This window comes from Crocuta crocuta, unplaced genomic scaffold, assembly GCF_008692635.1.
Source record: "Crocuta crocuta isolate KB4526 unplaced genomic scaffold, BGI_CrCroc_1.0 scaffold263, whole genome shotgun sequence".
Lineage (NCBI taxonomy): Eukaryota > Metazoa > Chordata > Mammalia > Carnivora > Hyaenidae > Crocuta > Crocuta crocuta.
This window is the reverse complement of record NW_027529541.1, coordinates 1,328,326-1,341,740: the sequence shown is the minus strand read 5'-3', so window position 1 is coordinate 1,341,740 and position 13,415 is coordinate 1,328,326. Positions and strand designations below refer to the sequence as shown.

The 13,415-nt window shown below is 33.5% G+C and overlaps 1 protein-coding gene across 1 annotated transcript in view; it reads left to right on the top strand.

The window, feature by feature from the left end:
* LRRTM4 (leucine rich repeat transmembrane neuronal 4) overlaps positions 1-13,415 on the top strand; it is a 699,153-nt gene that overhangs the window by 459 nt on the left and 685,279 nt on the right. The window contains exons 2-3 of the mRNA XM_077761382.1: positions 143-222; positions 1,943-3,489. Of these exons, the coding sequence (XP_077617508.1) occupies positions 219-222; positions 1,943-3,489 (1,551 nt within the window). The 5' untranslated portion in view covers positions 143-218. The remainder of the gene's footprint in view (positions 1-142; positions 223-1,942; positions 3,490-13,415) is intronic.

Sequence of the window (13,415 nt, the reverse complement as noted above, 5' to 3'; positions counted from 1 at the left end):
CCACCCACCCCATGCTGATTTTTTTTTTTCATATATGTATATATATTTTTTTGCCTGTCCTCTCCGGGGAAGTTTGTATGGGGCTACTAGCTCACATGCGGGATCAGAATGGTGTGAATGACAGCCGCACTGTGTCATGAAGGTGGTGGTGGATTCAGCACGAGAGACCAAATAAGAAGAAAGCTGAGAGAGGGGGAAACGTTTTTGGATGACAAAGGATGGGTAAGTGAACTTTTGTTGTTTCCTTCTTAGCAAAGCTGATCCTCTTGGCTTCCTATTCTCAGTCGTGGCATTAGCTGATCAAAGACGGGGAAACAGGCAAAAAGCAGCAGCCTCTGAGTTTGCCAGTTGACTCCATGTAGTTGCTATTATATTTTTAGATCGTTTTCCTTTTAGTTTTTTTTCTTTTTAAATCCGTAAATGCGTAACACGGACTTAAACAGACTCTAAAGAAATATCTTTAAGACTGTCTCTTACTGTCTCTTACGGATGCATTTCTACAGCTTGGGAATAGAGCCTGAGATAAATATTGTATTTGCTTTTATTTCTTGATAATATTAACCACGCTTGTATTTCTGGTCCCTGTCAGGAAGATTGTGAACACTTTACTGTGTGTGTGTAGGGGTGGGGTCGTTACTTTATCAGAGGTCGCTCAAGGGTTTGTTTTATCTCTGAAGCTGTATCCTAAACACAGCTTCCAAATTTCCAGCAGNGAGATTGTAACTGGCAAGAGGGCAGAGAGCAAGATCAAGATCGGGTTTCAAATTAAACAACAACAACAACAACAACAACAAAAAAAAACTGGTTGAGTAAAAGGAGGAGAGCTTTTTGATTAGAGGTTTGGCTGATTGCCTCTTGCTTAAAATATGAATATTTAAGATATATAAAGAAACTGCAGCACACAGGTTTTTTTTTTCTCCCTTACCACTAAGAAATAATAAATCTACTGTTGATAGAGGAAAGAAGTNTTTGCAGGTTTTTGGAAGTTAATAGAGGTAGGGGAGGGAAAAAAAAGTCTGAGAAATTTGAGCAGTTCAGGATGGAAATGGGGGGGTGAGATTCTATTGCTTCTCCTCTTGCTTATTCCTCAAATTTGCAAAAGCAACTGTTAAAAAATAACAGCAAAACTAATATTATGCAAAATTATTTTCCATTTTATGCAAATATTTAGTAAGAATTTGACAATCTTAACTTTGGAGTGTTCTGTGTTATCAGTAGTTAGGGCTCTGAGCTGATGTATCACTGGGCAGGAGAGCCACGGTAGGCAGATCTTCCTGGAATGCTGAGAGCATATATGCTTATTAACACATTGAGAGTACCTCACACTGTTAGTAGTCTTCATACCATGCTTCGTTGCTTGCCCATACTAGTTCCAATGCCATTTGTTCAGAGCTCATGTATTGTTCTTCTGTTATGCAATAAGGATACAATTTCAGGCAGGACAAACTTGGGTTATCTTGACAGCTTACTGAAGCTCTTTTGTCAAATCAAAGCCTGTTTGCTCAACTAGGAAAGATGTCCAAGTACGGGATTTTCTAAGTCACAGTTTTGCCATTACCAGAAGACTCGGTACTCTTCCTTTTGGTGCTGATGTTCAACAGAATGACTACCCAAATATTACTGTTATTAAAATGTTGGCATTAAGTGGTAAGACAGGCTGTGTGCTTTTCACTGTTGATGAATATATGAACTCCTGAAACTCGGGAAGGCTTTTCTTAGTTTCACGGCACTGTGGTGATTTGAAAATCAAGGAAGAAACAAGGAAACCTGAATAGCAAACATGCAACACTGAAGAAAATAAGACTTCAGATGTTGAATACATTGTTCTTAAATCAACTGTCCCATTACTGCACTAGATGGAATGTCCCTGATATCGGTAAGCTGGCGGTGATGTATATTAATAGCTTTACAATGTGCGTTTGTCTTCTTTTTAATATTGTAGGTTTCCGTTTAATTACGCAGCTGAGAGGCATGCGTGTGGTGCTAGTGCTACTTCCTACACTGCTGCTTGTTATGCTCACGGGGGCTCAGAGAGCTTGCCCAAAGAACTGCAGATGTGATGGCAAAATTGTATACTGTGAGTCTCATGCTTTCGCAGATATCCCTGAGAACATTTCTGGAGGGTCACAAGGCTTATCATTAAGGTTCAACAGCATTCAGAAACTCAAATCCAATCAGTTTGCGGGCCTTAACCAGCTTATATGGCTTTATCTTGACCATAATTACATTAGCTCAGTGGATGAAGATGCATTTCAAGGGATCCGTAGACTGAAAGAATTAATTCTAAGCTCCAACAAAATTACCTATCTGCACAATAAAACATTTCACCCAGTTCCCAATCTCCGCAATCTGGATCTCTCCTACAATAAACTTCAGACATTGCAATCGGAACAATTTAAAGGTCTTCGGAAACTCATCATTTTGCACTTGAGATCTAACTCATTAAAGACTGTGCCGATAAGAGTTTTTCAAGACTGTCGAAATCTTGACTTTCTGGATTTGGGTTATAATCGTCTTCGAAGCTTGTCCCGAAATGCTTTTGCTGGCCTCTTAAAGTTGAAGGAGCTCCACTTGGAGCACAATCAGTTTTCCAAGATCAATTTTGCTCATTTTCCACGTCTCTTCAATCTCCGCTCAATTTACTTACAGTGGAACAGGATTCGTTCCATTAGCCAAGGCTTAACATGGACTTGGAGCTCCTTACACAACTTGGATTTATCAGGGAATGACATCCAAGGAATTGAGCCGGGCACATTTAAATGTCTACCCAACTTGCAAAAATTGAATTTGGATTCCAACAAGCTTACCAACATCTCACAGGAAACTGTTAATGCGTGGATATCATTAATATCCATCACTTTGTCTGGAAATATGTGGGAATGCAGTCGGAGCATTTGTCCTCTCTTTTATTGGCTTAAGAATTTCAAAGGAAATAAGGAAAGCACTATGATATGTGCAGGACCTAAGCATATCCAGGGTGAGAAGGTTAGTGATGCAGTAGAAACATATAATATCTGCTCTGAAGTTCAGGTGGTCAACACAGAAAAATCACACCTGGTACCCCAAACACCCCAGAAGCCTCTGATTATCCCTAAACCTACATTTTCCAAATCTGACCCCACCCAGCCCACCCTTGAAACACCAAGCCCATCCCCAGGGTTTCAGATTCCTGGCACAGAGCAAGAGTATGAGCATGTTTCCTTTCACAAAATTATTGCAGGGAGTGTGGCTCTGTTTCTCTCGGTGGCCATGATCCTCTTGGTAATCTATGTGTCTTGGAAACGCTACCCAGCCAGCATGAAACAACTTCAGCAACACTCTCTTATGAAGAGGCGGCGGAAAAAGACCAGAGAGTCTGAAAGACAAATGAATTCCCCTTTACAGGAGTATTATGTGGACTACAAGCCTACAAACTCTGAGACCATGGATATATCCGTTAATGGATCTGGGCCCTGCACATATACCATCTCTGGCTCCAGGGAATGCGAGGTATGAACCATGATCCTCCTAAAAGCATTTCTACTGCGGGGAAGGAGAGGTAAATGTTTGAAGCTCTAGAGGTGTCTCTAATCACTAGAAAGATTAATGACCCTTTTGCTTTTGGGTTTTTGCTCAGTGTGAAAGGTTACTTAATTAAATTACAACCACCAGGAAATTGACTGTTTTGCTTATTTTTTTTTAATGGTTGAAACTTGAAGGAAGTTCATTCAAGGATGAGATTAAGTTGGAATAAAGCACTATGTTAAAACATCTGTTTTTTTTTTTTTTAAACAGTTTGTATACAGAGGTTGGACTTGCAAACACACATACACACAAAACTTTTTCATTCTAAAATTAATGTCTGGTTCTTGTTGTTTGACTTCTGTAATGGAGTAAAGAAAGAGGGACCAGCTGAATTTAAAAACAAAGTGATTTTACCAAAATTCCAGGAGGTAATGAAGATTTAAACCAAAGAGCAATTTACCCAAGGGTTGATTTTGTTGTAAATTTTTAGTTATAATTAAAGCATGCAACAGGGATCTCACAGGGATAACTTTCCGTGTTACTTGCCACTTAGTTATTATACCAGCATAGAGAATGTCAGAGGCCTACTGTGTAATTGTATTAGGCTTTTAAAGATGTCTTTCTTCCTTATTTCCTTCCTTCCTTCCTTCCTTGGTTCCTTCCTTCCATTTTTTTTTTTTTTTTAAATTACTGGACATAGATCCCTTTTCATAGGTTTTCTTAAATGCTGGCTATTTGTATGTAATCAGAATTAAACTTAAATTCCATGTTTTGGCTATGTCCCTGGTAACTAAAATCAGGTCCTGATATTGTGGATGATTTAGCAATAATATAATGACAGGCATAACAGGGACTGTTTGTCAATGTTGCTGTCATCCCCAAGAGAAATTATGTATATTCTTGTGAAACTTATCCAAAACTAAATGATACAAATATTTATAAATAAAAAGAGATTTGAGTTCTGGGTATTTTCCCTTATTGTAACATTAGCTTCAAATGAAGGCATTCCATGTTACCTTATTTTCATTTCATGAGATTTAAGTTAGGATCCAGTTTCTGATTATTTAATTTTAAAGATCACTTACAGTAACTTGCTTATGCAGAGAAAATAGTCACAGATTTCCAACTTGTTGATAAGTAGTACTGGATGCAGATTGTTCTTTGCTTGGTAAAGTTGATCAAAACGTACAAAGATGGTGACTGCCAAGGCCTTGTTGTTGGAATAAAGTAGCAAAGAGGGAAAGTAAGTTCTGGCACAATGTTGTCTTAACATCTGATTTTAGATTATTCATTTTTCAAAGGAAAGTTTTAGTATTTAATGAGTATTTTCTCCTTTTTGTTACTAGTTATAACAGTTGGAACAAATAATTTGCTCGTTGATAATATATACCCAATCTTTCCATAATCCTAAAGGCAGATGGCTGATGGAAATGTCTTCAGACAAAGCACTGAGTTTGAAACATTCTCCAACCCAGTAGAATTTGGAATACTGAGCTATTTTTCACAGAGTTCATTTTCTCCTTTTTGTGTATGATTGCAAATAAGAAAAGTAATCCCATCCCAGTAAAGCATCCCTAAAAGAAACTTGCCTAAACAATTGATATTAAAATTAAAGAGAATAAAATATTTTATATAAGAGTCCTAAGAAGACTTGATGCTTTTATTGCAGGCTGACATCTGTACAGTATACATGAATATTAGTAAGGCAAGTTCATCCTGTTTTATTCTAGATTCTCTTTATATTTTGAGATCCTCTTAAAGCCTAGTAATACAAAAAGGAAAGGAAAATCCAAGTGCATTCATTCATTTTCTTTTGACTTTTGTAGTAGAAAGGTGATTTTTATTTATTATAATCACAAAGAAAGAAAGATTCTTAAAGCACTGGGTTTTGAGTACAGTGATTTAAAGCTTTTCCTGAGATCTTAAATTCCAATAGATTATTATTTCAAAGACCCTTGGCTTTACCAAGGTAAGAACAAAATAAAAACATGTTTTATTCCATAAAAACATAAGTGTTTCAAATCACATTTTGATGAGGGGAGTTTATGGTCATGAAATTGCAGTGGCACTATTGGAATTGAATGTGGTGTTAAGACATTACATAATGAGAAATGTTATTAAATATTGTGATGAAGAAAGTTGAAATGGCAACTCTGCTGAAGTAAATCAAACTTTCCATGCACTAAAACATGGGTAATGGTAGGTTATACATTAACTTAAGGGGTCCAATAAAACTACATTTGAGTGAATGTTAGTTAACCTGTTTTCAAAAACACACACATACAAACGTTGCAGCCACCACTCTACCTTTTTGACTGGATAGTCAGTCTGTTACAGTTAGAAGTGGATATAAGAAATGAGAAAAAGCAAATTCTTAGAAATTATGGTGAGAAACATAATTTCCCCTTATGTCTTTGTACCATGGAGTAAAATTCCTCCTGTTGAGAAAATTTCTCTACAACATGAAAGCCAAGATAGAGGAGTGATTTGCCCAATCCTTTAGGACTCTAGAGGTGTGCTGAGTTTTAGTCTGCTATTGTTGTTATAAACCTCACATATCAATAGCTTAGAAAAATAAAGAATCATTAATATATTTATAATACAATTTTGTGAGGTATTTTTTTTTAATTCAAAACACCAAACTCTACCCATAAAGCCATAAATACTTAACTAGAAAACTTAGCACTAAGTGCCTTGAAAACAAACTGCACTAAATTGAAAATTCCACTTAATACAACTTTTGTATTTAGTTTTCATGATCTAAATATAGTTCAAATATCCATTTTGTCTATTTCTTTTAGGAAGAAAATAAAAATATTAAGATCCCTAATTAGAACTGTGTCTCTGAGCTAACATACAAATATAAGATATAGCATGCAGTTCAATAAGTGAATAACTTTGGCTCTATTCTTTATAAGTTTTAATTTTGAAAAGTCCACATGCACATCCTAGGTTAATACATTGAAGGAGGATATTATAATACCTTAGTCAGTAAAAATCTCTATCTGTAAAAGAAGAATAGAGGAGAAACTTGTGAATAATTAATGTGATAGATGGCACAATTCTAATAGATACATACATCTCAATCATCATACTTTGAGTGGAGCAGTCTGTATGGTTGAACTGAATCATTTAATTTGTCTCTCCTCAATATGTATTCAGTAAGGAGAACGTCAAGCCAGAAGGATACAGCTTTGCCTGAAGCTTAGTAAGGTGTTATTAAAAAGGAAATTGCAAATAGGTACTTTTGAAAATAGTTTGCAGTACTTTGTATAACTTTATCTAATTAAAAATATTACAAGAAATATGAAGGTACTTTGTTTTGCATACCAAAATTTTACTTGAAAATTATGCAGAACAATTTTGAACACCTGGTTTCTCTAGGATATGTTGTATTAACTGAAAAAGGAAGGACCTTTATAAAACTAATTATTGTGAGTACAGGAGAAGAGAAAACACTTCAAGTTTGTCTTGTGAATTAAAAAAAAAATGAAATTGGTAAAACCTTTAAATGAATGAATAAATGAAAGTGGTCTCTAAAGAAATCCTCCATCCCAAGTATTTTAAAAGTTAACTGATTGAAATATAAAGTTTAATGATCCCATAATGCAAAGAGTGCTGCCATTAGGTAAATGAGACTGTGGGTGATGCTAGATATATATTTTCCAAATATTTGATATTTTAGTAGTAACTCTTCAAAATCAAGTAAAATATAATGGTTGTAATTAGGTTTACATTATTTCTTTCACTGCTGTGCAGTGGGTGGTATAGACCATTTCCAAGTTTATACTTATTGAATACATTATGTCAGGTCCAAACTATTGATTTAGGAGGAATTATTAACTTCTTTCTACACTTTAGATATTGACATTTTAAAATATACTAAATAAATTTTTGAGAACTAAAAAGCATAATATGTTCAAAGAAGATTTCTAAGTGAATCAGGCTCAATATCCTTGTTTAATTTATACCTTACCAATACAAAACTATAGAAAATAAACTTCATTTGGGGGTTGAGTACCACTGTGTTATGTCAGAATGTTATGAATGATACTTTACTTGGTATATTTGTGTAAACTAATGTATGTGTCTGTATGTGTGTGTATGTGTTCATGTACAGAGAGAGAGAATATAAATATGTTTCCATTAAAATTCTTCTCTATTTTGGACATTTGAAATATTAGGGAAAGAAACTTGGGTTCTACTTATCAGAATTTGTTAGACAGGAACATACTTCTTAAGGTAAATGTTTAAACCTCTCTAAAATTGTAGGTTTCTCATGTCTAGATAGTCTTTCTTAATATTATTTTTCTTTCAAAAAGCAGAATTTAAACTGCACATGGCCATTTTTGGTGTGACCTGAGGCTCGTCACTAATTTCTCTGTGACCCATCACTAAATGAGTATATACGACTAGCACATTATATCCCAAACCGAGTCTTTGCTCAGACTGGTAAACTTTGTGAACTCTCTGCGGGCGTTCCCAAGACTGCAAAAGCAAGATGGGACCATGAGGAAAAACTGAGCTCTTTATATTCATTGTCAGGAACATTATAATTTCTTTATGCTTGATGTGAACATGTGTAACATGCATGCATGCATACACATAGCATGTATGCAAGCACACACACAGATTTATGTATCTTAAATTCTGGCAAGTAACTAGTTATTTTGAAAGCATTTAAATATGACTGTTTATAAAAAATATCTGTTCTTCGAATTTGATTGAATTAAAATCAGTGTGAAAAGTGAATCAGCAAATGACAGTGGTGAAGGGTGATAGCTTCCAAGAATGCCTGACATGGTTAATTTAGGAAAGATTTTAAACTGAGGATAAAGGGTCCAATTCCTTTTTTAACAATAAGTTTGTATTAGCACCTCATGGACAAAGTTTTCATAAGAATCCAAGCTGAGAATGTCTGACTGTGGTTTTAAGAAAGTACATCTTTTGACCCACCCCAGTAATCTTCATATGATATTTCAGAATTTTTCTTCTTGAGACTTTTCTATATAGTATAAAATCTAGTCATCCTAGTTCTCAGGAATTACTTTTATTGATAGCTTTATGCATTGGAAGTTGCTCAGTAATACTAGCATTGAGGACGTCGTGACTCATCAGAATTTCATGTCTCTAGAATTTCATGAATCACTAAATCAAAGCGACACGCTGGCAACCTGTATATCATCAGACACTGGGAGTTTTGAAAAATTAGTATGTCTTTGGAGCAGTGAAAAGCATGAAAGTGATGTTAAATATGTTTTAAAAATTAAAATTTCTTTTTATAGTACCAAAAGAAGCATCATTCATCAGGTTAATTTAATAAAATCTCAATATTCTTAAAATGAAAGAGAAATTATGAGGGCATTTTTCTTAGGCACTTCACAAGCCATTAAAAATTTAGCTGTACATTAAGGAAAGTTGAGAAAAAGGACAGTATTTCCTGTGGCAACAAAATCGCTGGCTTTTAAATAAACTGCTTCAGTATGTTCGAAACTCCTCAATATATCCAAAGGCTATGATTCATACTCCTGCTAAATAGTTCAAAAAATAATGCTTTCATTGTGAAAAGAAAATAAGGTTTAAACAAATGTAGATGTGGGAAAGTTATTTTTTAAGAGTAGGATGTTCCACTTAAGTCCAATCTTATCTATTATAATACTTGTAAACCTAAGTTTGGGAATGGAAGGACAGCAAAGCTTATAAGCATTAATAAAAGGTTAAAGTCATAGTGAAAATATTTTTTTTAAATCAGAAAGAAATCTTGTCCAAAAATTATTAATAACTGTAAAAGGGAAACACTGAACAAAAATGAATGCCTGGGTATCAAATGAGTACTAAACATGTGCATACTAAATAAGATTATGATATTTAGAATCATTGCTTGTACATGGAAGTGAGATCTTTATATTTAATATATAAATGGTATTCTTAAAGATAAATGCAAAAGTAACTTTGAAATAAAATGTTTTTAAACAACCATGTGCAATTAAACACCCATATATTTCACATAAATACTTCTAAAATGCTAAAATGTATATTGCACGTAGATATTAAAGTAATATATATTGTAACTTTAAATAAACCCCTTTCTTTACTAACTTGTCCAATTCATATGAATTGCCTCAAAAGTAAATATTTAGGGGACATATTAAAAAATGTCCCGTAAATAATTGTATTTCTTCTGTCATTGCCTCAATTTAGCAGGAATGTCATCTGAATTTATGAATGTCCCATACCACTATCTCTAGGAAAATTCTATTCTCTCCTTTACTTCAACTTTTTATATATTTACTGAATTCTCAGATCTCAGAAGGGTAAAGAAATAATCATTATACCTAGCAAGAATGGCCATCTTTTTCTTTTATAATTTTTTTAACATAAATTCTTCTAGTAGAAGGAAGTAAGGTACATTACACATATTTATCACATTGGTTTTGAAGGACAAATTTAAGGTAAATAAGATAACTATAATATTTAAACAGAATTTCCTTTATAATTGTCATTTTTATGTAATATCCCATTGGTTGAAATCTTAAAATCTTAGTTTAAAACATTTTAAAAATATAGTATATTTAAATATTGAAAGCAGACAAACTACAGTGAATACAGATAGATTTGTTTATGCAAACTCACTTTTTTTAGGATCTCATAAGCAAATATATACTTCTAAATAGGAATTTAATCCATTTTCAGATCATTTTCAAGGTTAGTGAAAAACTATATAGACATCAGTTTTGGAGTAGCAAATGATTTAGACAAAGAGGAAAAATACCTGAAGTTATTTTATTTTGGAAAGTCAATTCTTTATAATTCATATTCATGGTTTATTTTCATGTTAAGGATAACAATTTTGTTTTTCTGTCTTTTAAAATTAAATATCATCAGATAAAACAAATAAGAAACAGTCTTTGAGTTTAAATTCTGTGCTTGTTTTTAATTCCTCCCTCTTCCTTCAAGTCACATTTACTAAAACAACTTTCATTTTTTTCCTAGTGATCTGATTATTTTTGGGGATGAGAATTATAAAAAGTTGGTTTCTTATTTCCTTTAAGTAACTGGTACTTTCCTTTAAGTAACTCATACTAAACACATTTATGTTTTTAATTTCCATTAGAAATTTACATTTTTGGTATTTCAGTCTTAAATAGACACCAACATTGCTAAATGTTTCTAATAAGACTCAAACAAGAAAGAAATAGAAGTTAATTGTATCTGAGTCTTTTTTTAGTATGATCTCCACAGATGAAAAATTGTTATTTTCTTCTGTGTTTATAGGTCTGTAAAAGTAATAGCAGAGAGGTCAGCCTTAAAGTACTTTAGGTTGATGGTCAAACCATAGTATGAACCAAAATTGCATTGGTCCACTGGTTAGATCAAAGGGTGGATAAAAGGTCTGAGAGATTTGAAACTGACTCACTTTACTTCTCTAATATTGGACAAGTAAATATGTATCTGACCTTTCCGTGATATAATTTTTCCATCTATTGAACTGGGATAATAACTTTCCAACTAACTTGTTGAAATGATTAATGAGCTACCATTCGAAAACCACTCTGAACTACTCCATAAAAAGGCTTCAGTGTAAATATAAATGATTATTAGCCATAAGCCCTACTGTCTACTGAAAAATGCAAAATACATTGTGGCTGTATTATTTTCATTGTTATTATTAGTTATAATGATGGTTATAATACTCCCTGATGTAGAAACAAGTGTTGTGGTTACATTTTTACTAAAGTGAATAATAAACCTGACCTTTCAGTCCCTTGTCTGAGCTGTAATTTAGTTTGGGTACCAGACACACTAATATATAAATAATACCCCAGGATTTGTAAAATACTCCCTTGGCTGAACATTTTATTCACATTTCAAAGAAAGTAGCATTTATACTTGTTTTATTAGTATTAACTCTAAGGAAGAAATGGGTTATAGAAACTACTTATAAATTTCCATTCTGATCGAGTATTACCCTTCAGTTCATTTTCTTAACAAGTGGAGGTAGTTTGTATTTCTCCCAAGTGTTTAAGAATAACAAGAAGTTAATAGGTATTTTTAAAAAGAACTGGTATTTCTCTGGCAAAAGTATATAATATTTAATGCTTTGATGTGTGTAAGTATTTATTTTGGTTGAAGATAATATGAGCTCTTATTTTTGCATAAAAAGATTATTACATGCTTCCTATTTTTGTCCCTTTACTTATATTTTAATGTTATATATATATATGTATATATACATACAAGGACCAGTATATAGGTATATACCAGTAGTATATACCAGTAGTATAGGTCCTTAACAAAAACAAATACCCTACAGACAGAAAACATTTCTATTTCTGGAGAAGATGTTATTTTCCTTGTGATTGGAAAGGCAGAATTATTTCAAAATGAGTATTCTTCCAGTCATTAAATGTCTCTTCCAATGATGTATTCTTGAACTAGGGACATAACTATAGGAGGGGCCATGGACCCACTGGACCCACTAGACTCACTCTAAAATGGACCTGATCCATTGATCACCGTGAGCCCTTAATCTAACTCTGGGACCACAGTGATATTTAGGATATGTAGGAATCAGTGTCACTTCCAAGTCAATGTCCAGTAAACCCCAAAACCTGATTACATCACTTAGGCCAGTGCAATGTCAGTTTGGTAAATAGCTGTATGTCCCTTTGGGAAAGGATAGAAGAAAGATTAAGAGTATACATTTGACACTGTAGCTCCATGTTTCCTCAGTGGGATCTGACCTTTCATTCAAATGTTTCTTGGTCTTAAATTGGCTCAAGTCTGGGAATTGATTGTGGTGTTATGACACTCTGTTATGGTGATTCAAGTTATACTTCTGTTCACTTGACCTAGATCTGACCTTCTTATACAGATCAAATAAGAATTAGTACTCATGTACTTTTTTCCTAGGGACACCATGATTAAATAGACAACACTGTGGGTTTCTTGAGTCAAATTATTTTGATTGCTGCTTTGACTTTACTGTCTCTTATGGTAACTATGTCTATCTTGTCTTTGGCATTAAGTGCTGACAGTAGGTTCGTGCCATCTGGGGATTGCATTTTTCCCCTTGAAATAGGAATGCCAGTTCAGTGGTAGCTATTTCCAGTGTGATTTTTACCTGCAGATAAGAGTGATCATAGAGTCATTAGCCCCGACCTTACTGTTCTCAAACTCCACTCCCCTGTTGCCAGGCAGTCAATCCATTTCATATTCTTGGGATTTCGTATAGAGAACTCTAACCATATGTTTTTTAAATTTCTGAGCATCAATCTTGAAAATTGAAAGATAAAAGAATGCTGTTATAAATTTTTAATATTTTGCAAATTGTAATCTCTTTGACTCTCTGTCCACTTATGGTATGTGTTTTCTCAAATGAGTGGATGATAAGAAATGACTTTAAATCAGTATTCCAACTTATGCTCCTTTAACTTTGGCATAACATCTTCCTTGAAAATATATATACAATTCTCCACCAAAACATGAAGTTTGGCCAAGATCGTTGGCCTAGATAGACAATAGTACCTATTCTCTTTATCATTGCATTTCTTACTGAAAATTTATTGGGACATGGTGACTAAACATATGCAAATATATTATTTAATCAATGCTCTCAGCATATTTCTATTTCATAGATACTAATTATTAGATAAATATTACTTTGAAATATGAACAGGTACAATTTGTTCATTAACCTGATGTGTTTTATTTTCCATTATATTCTAATTATAAATGAGTGTTTCTTTAGAAAATGTTGAATACAAGAGGTTACTTACAAAAATAAAACAACAATTGTCAACAATTTTCACTGTGCAGTGATAATACTTTAAATTTTTTTGCTATTTTCTTCTATTATGTGCACAGGTAATATGTGTGAGTGTTAATAAATTAATTTGGCATTGAAAACT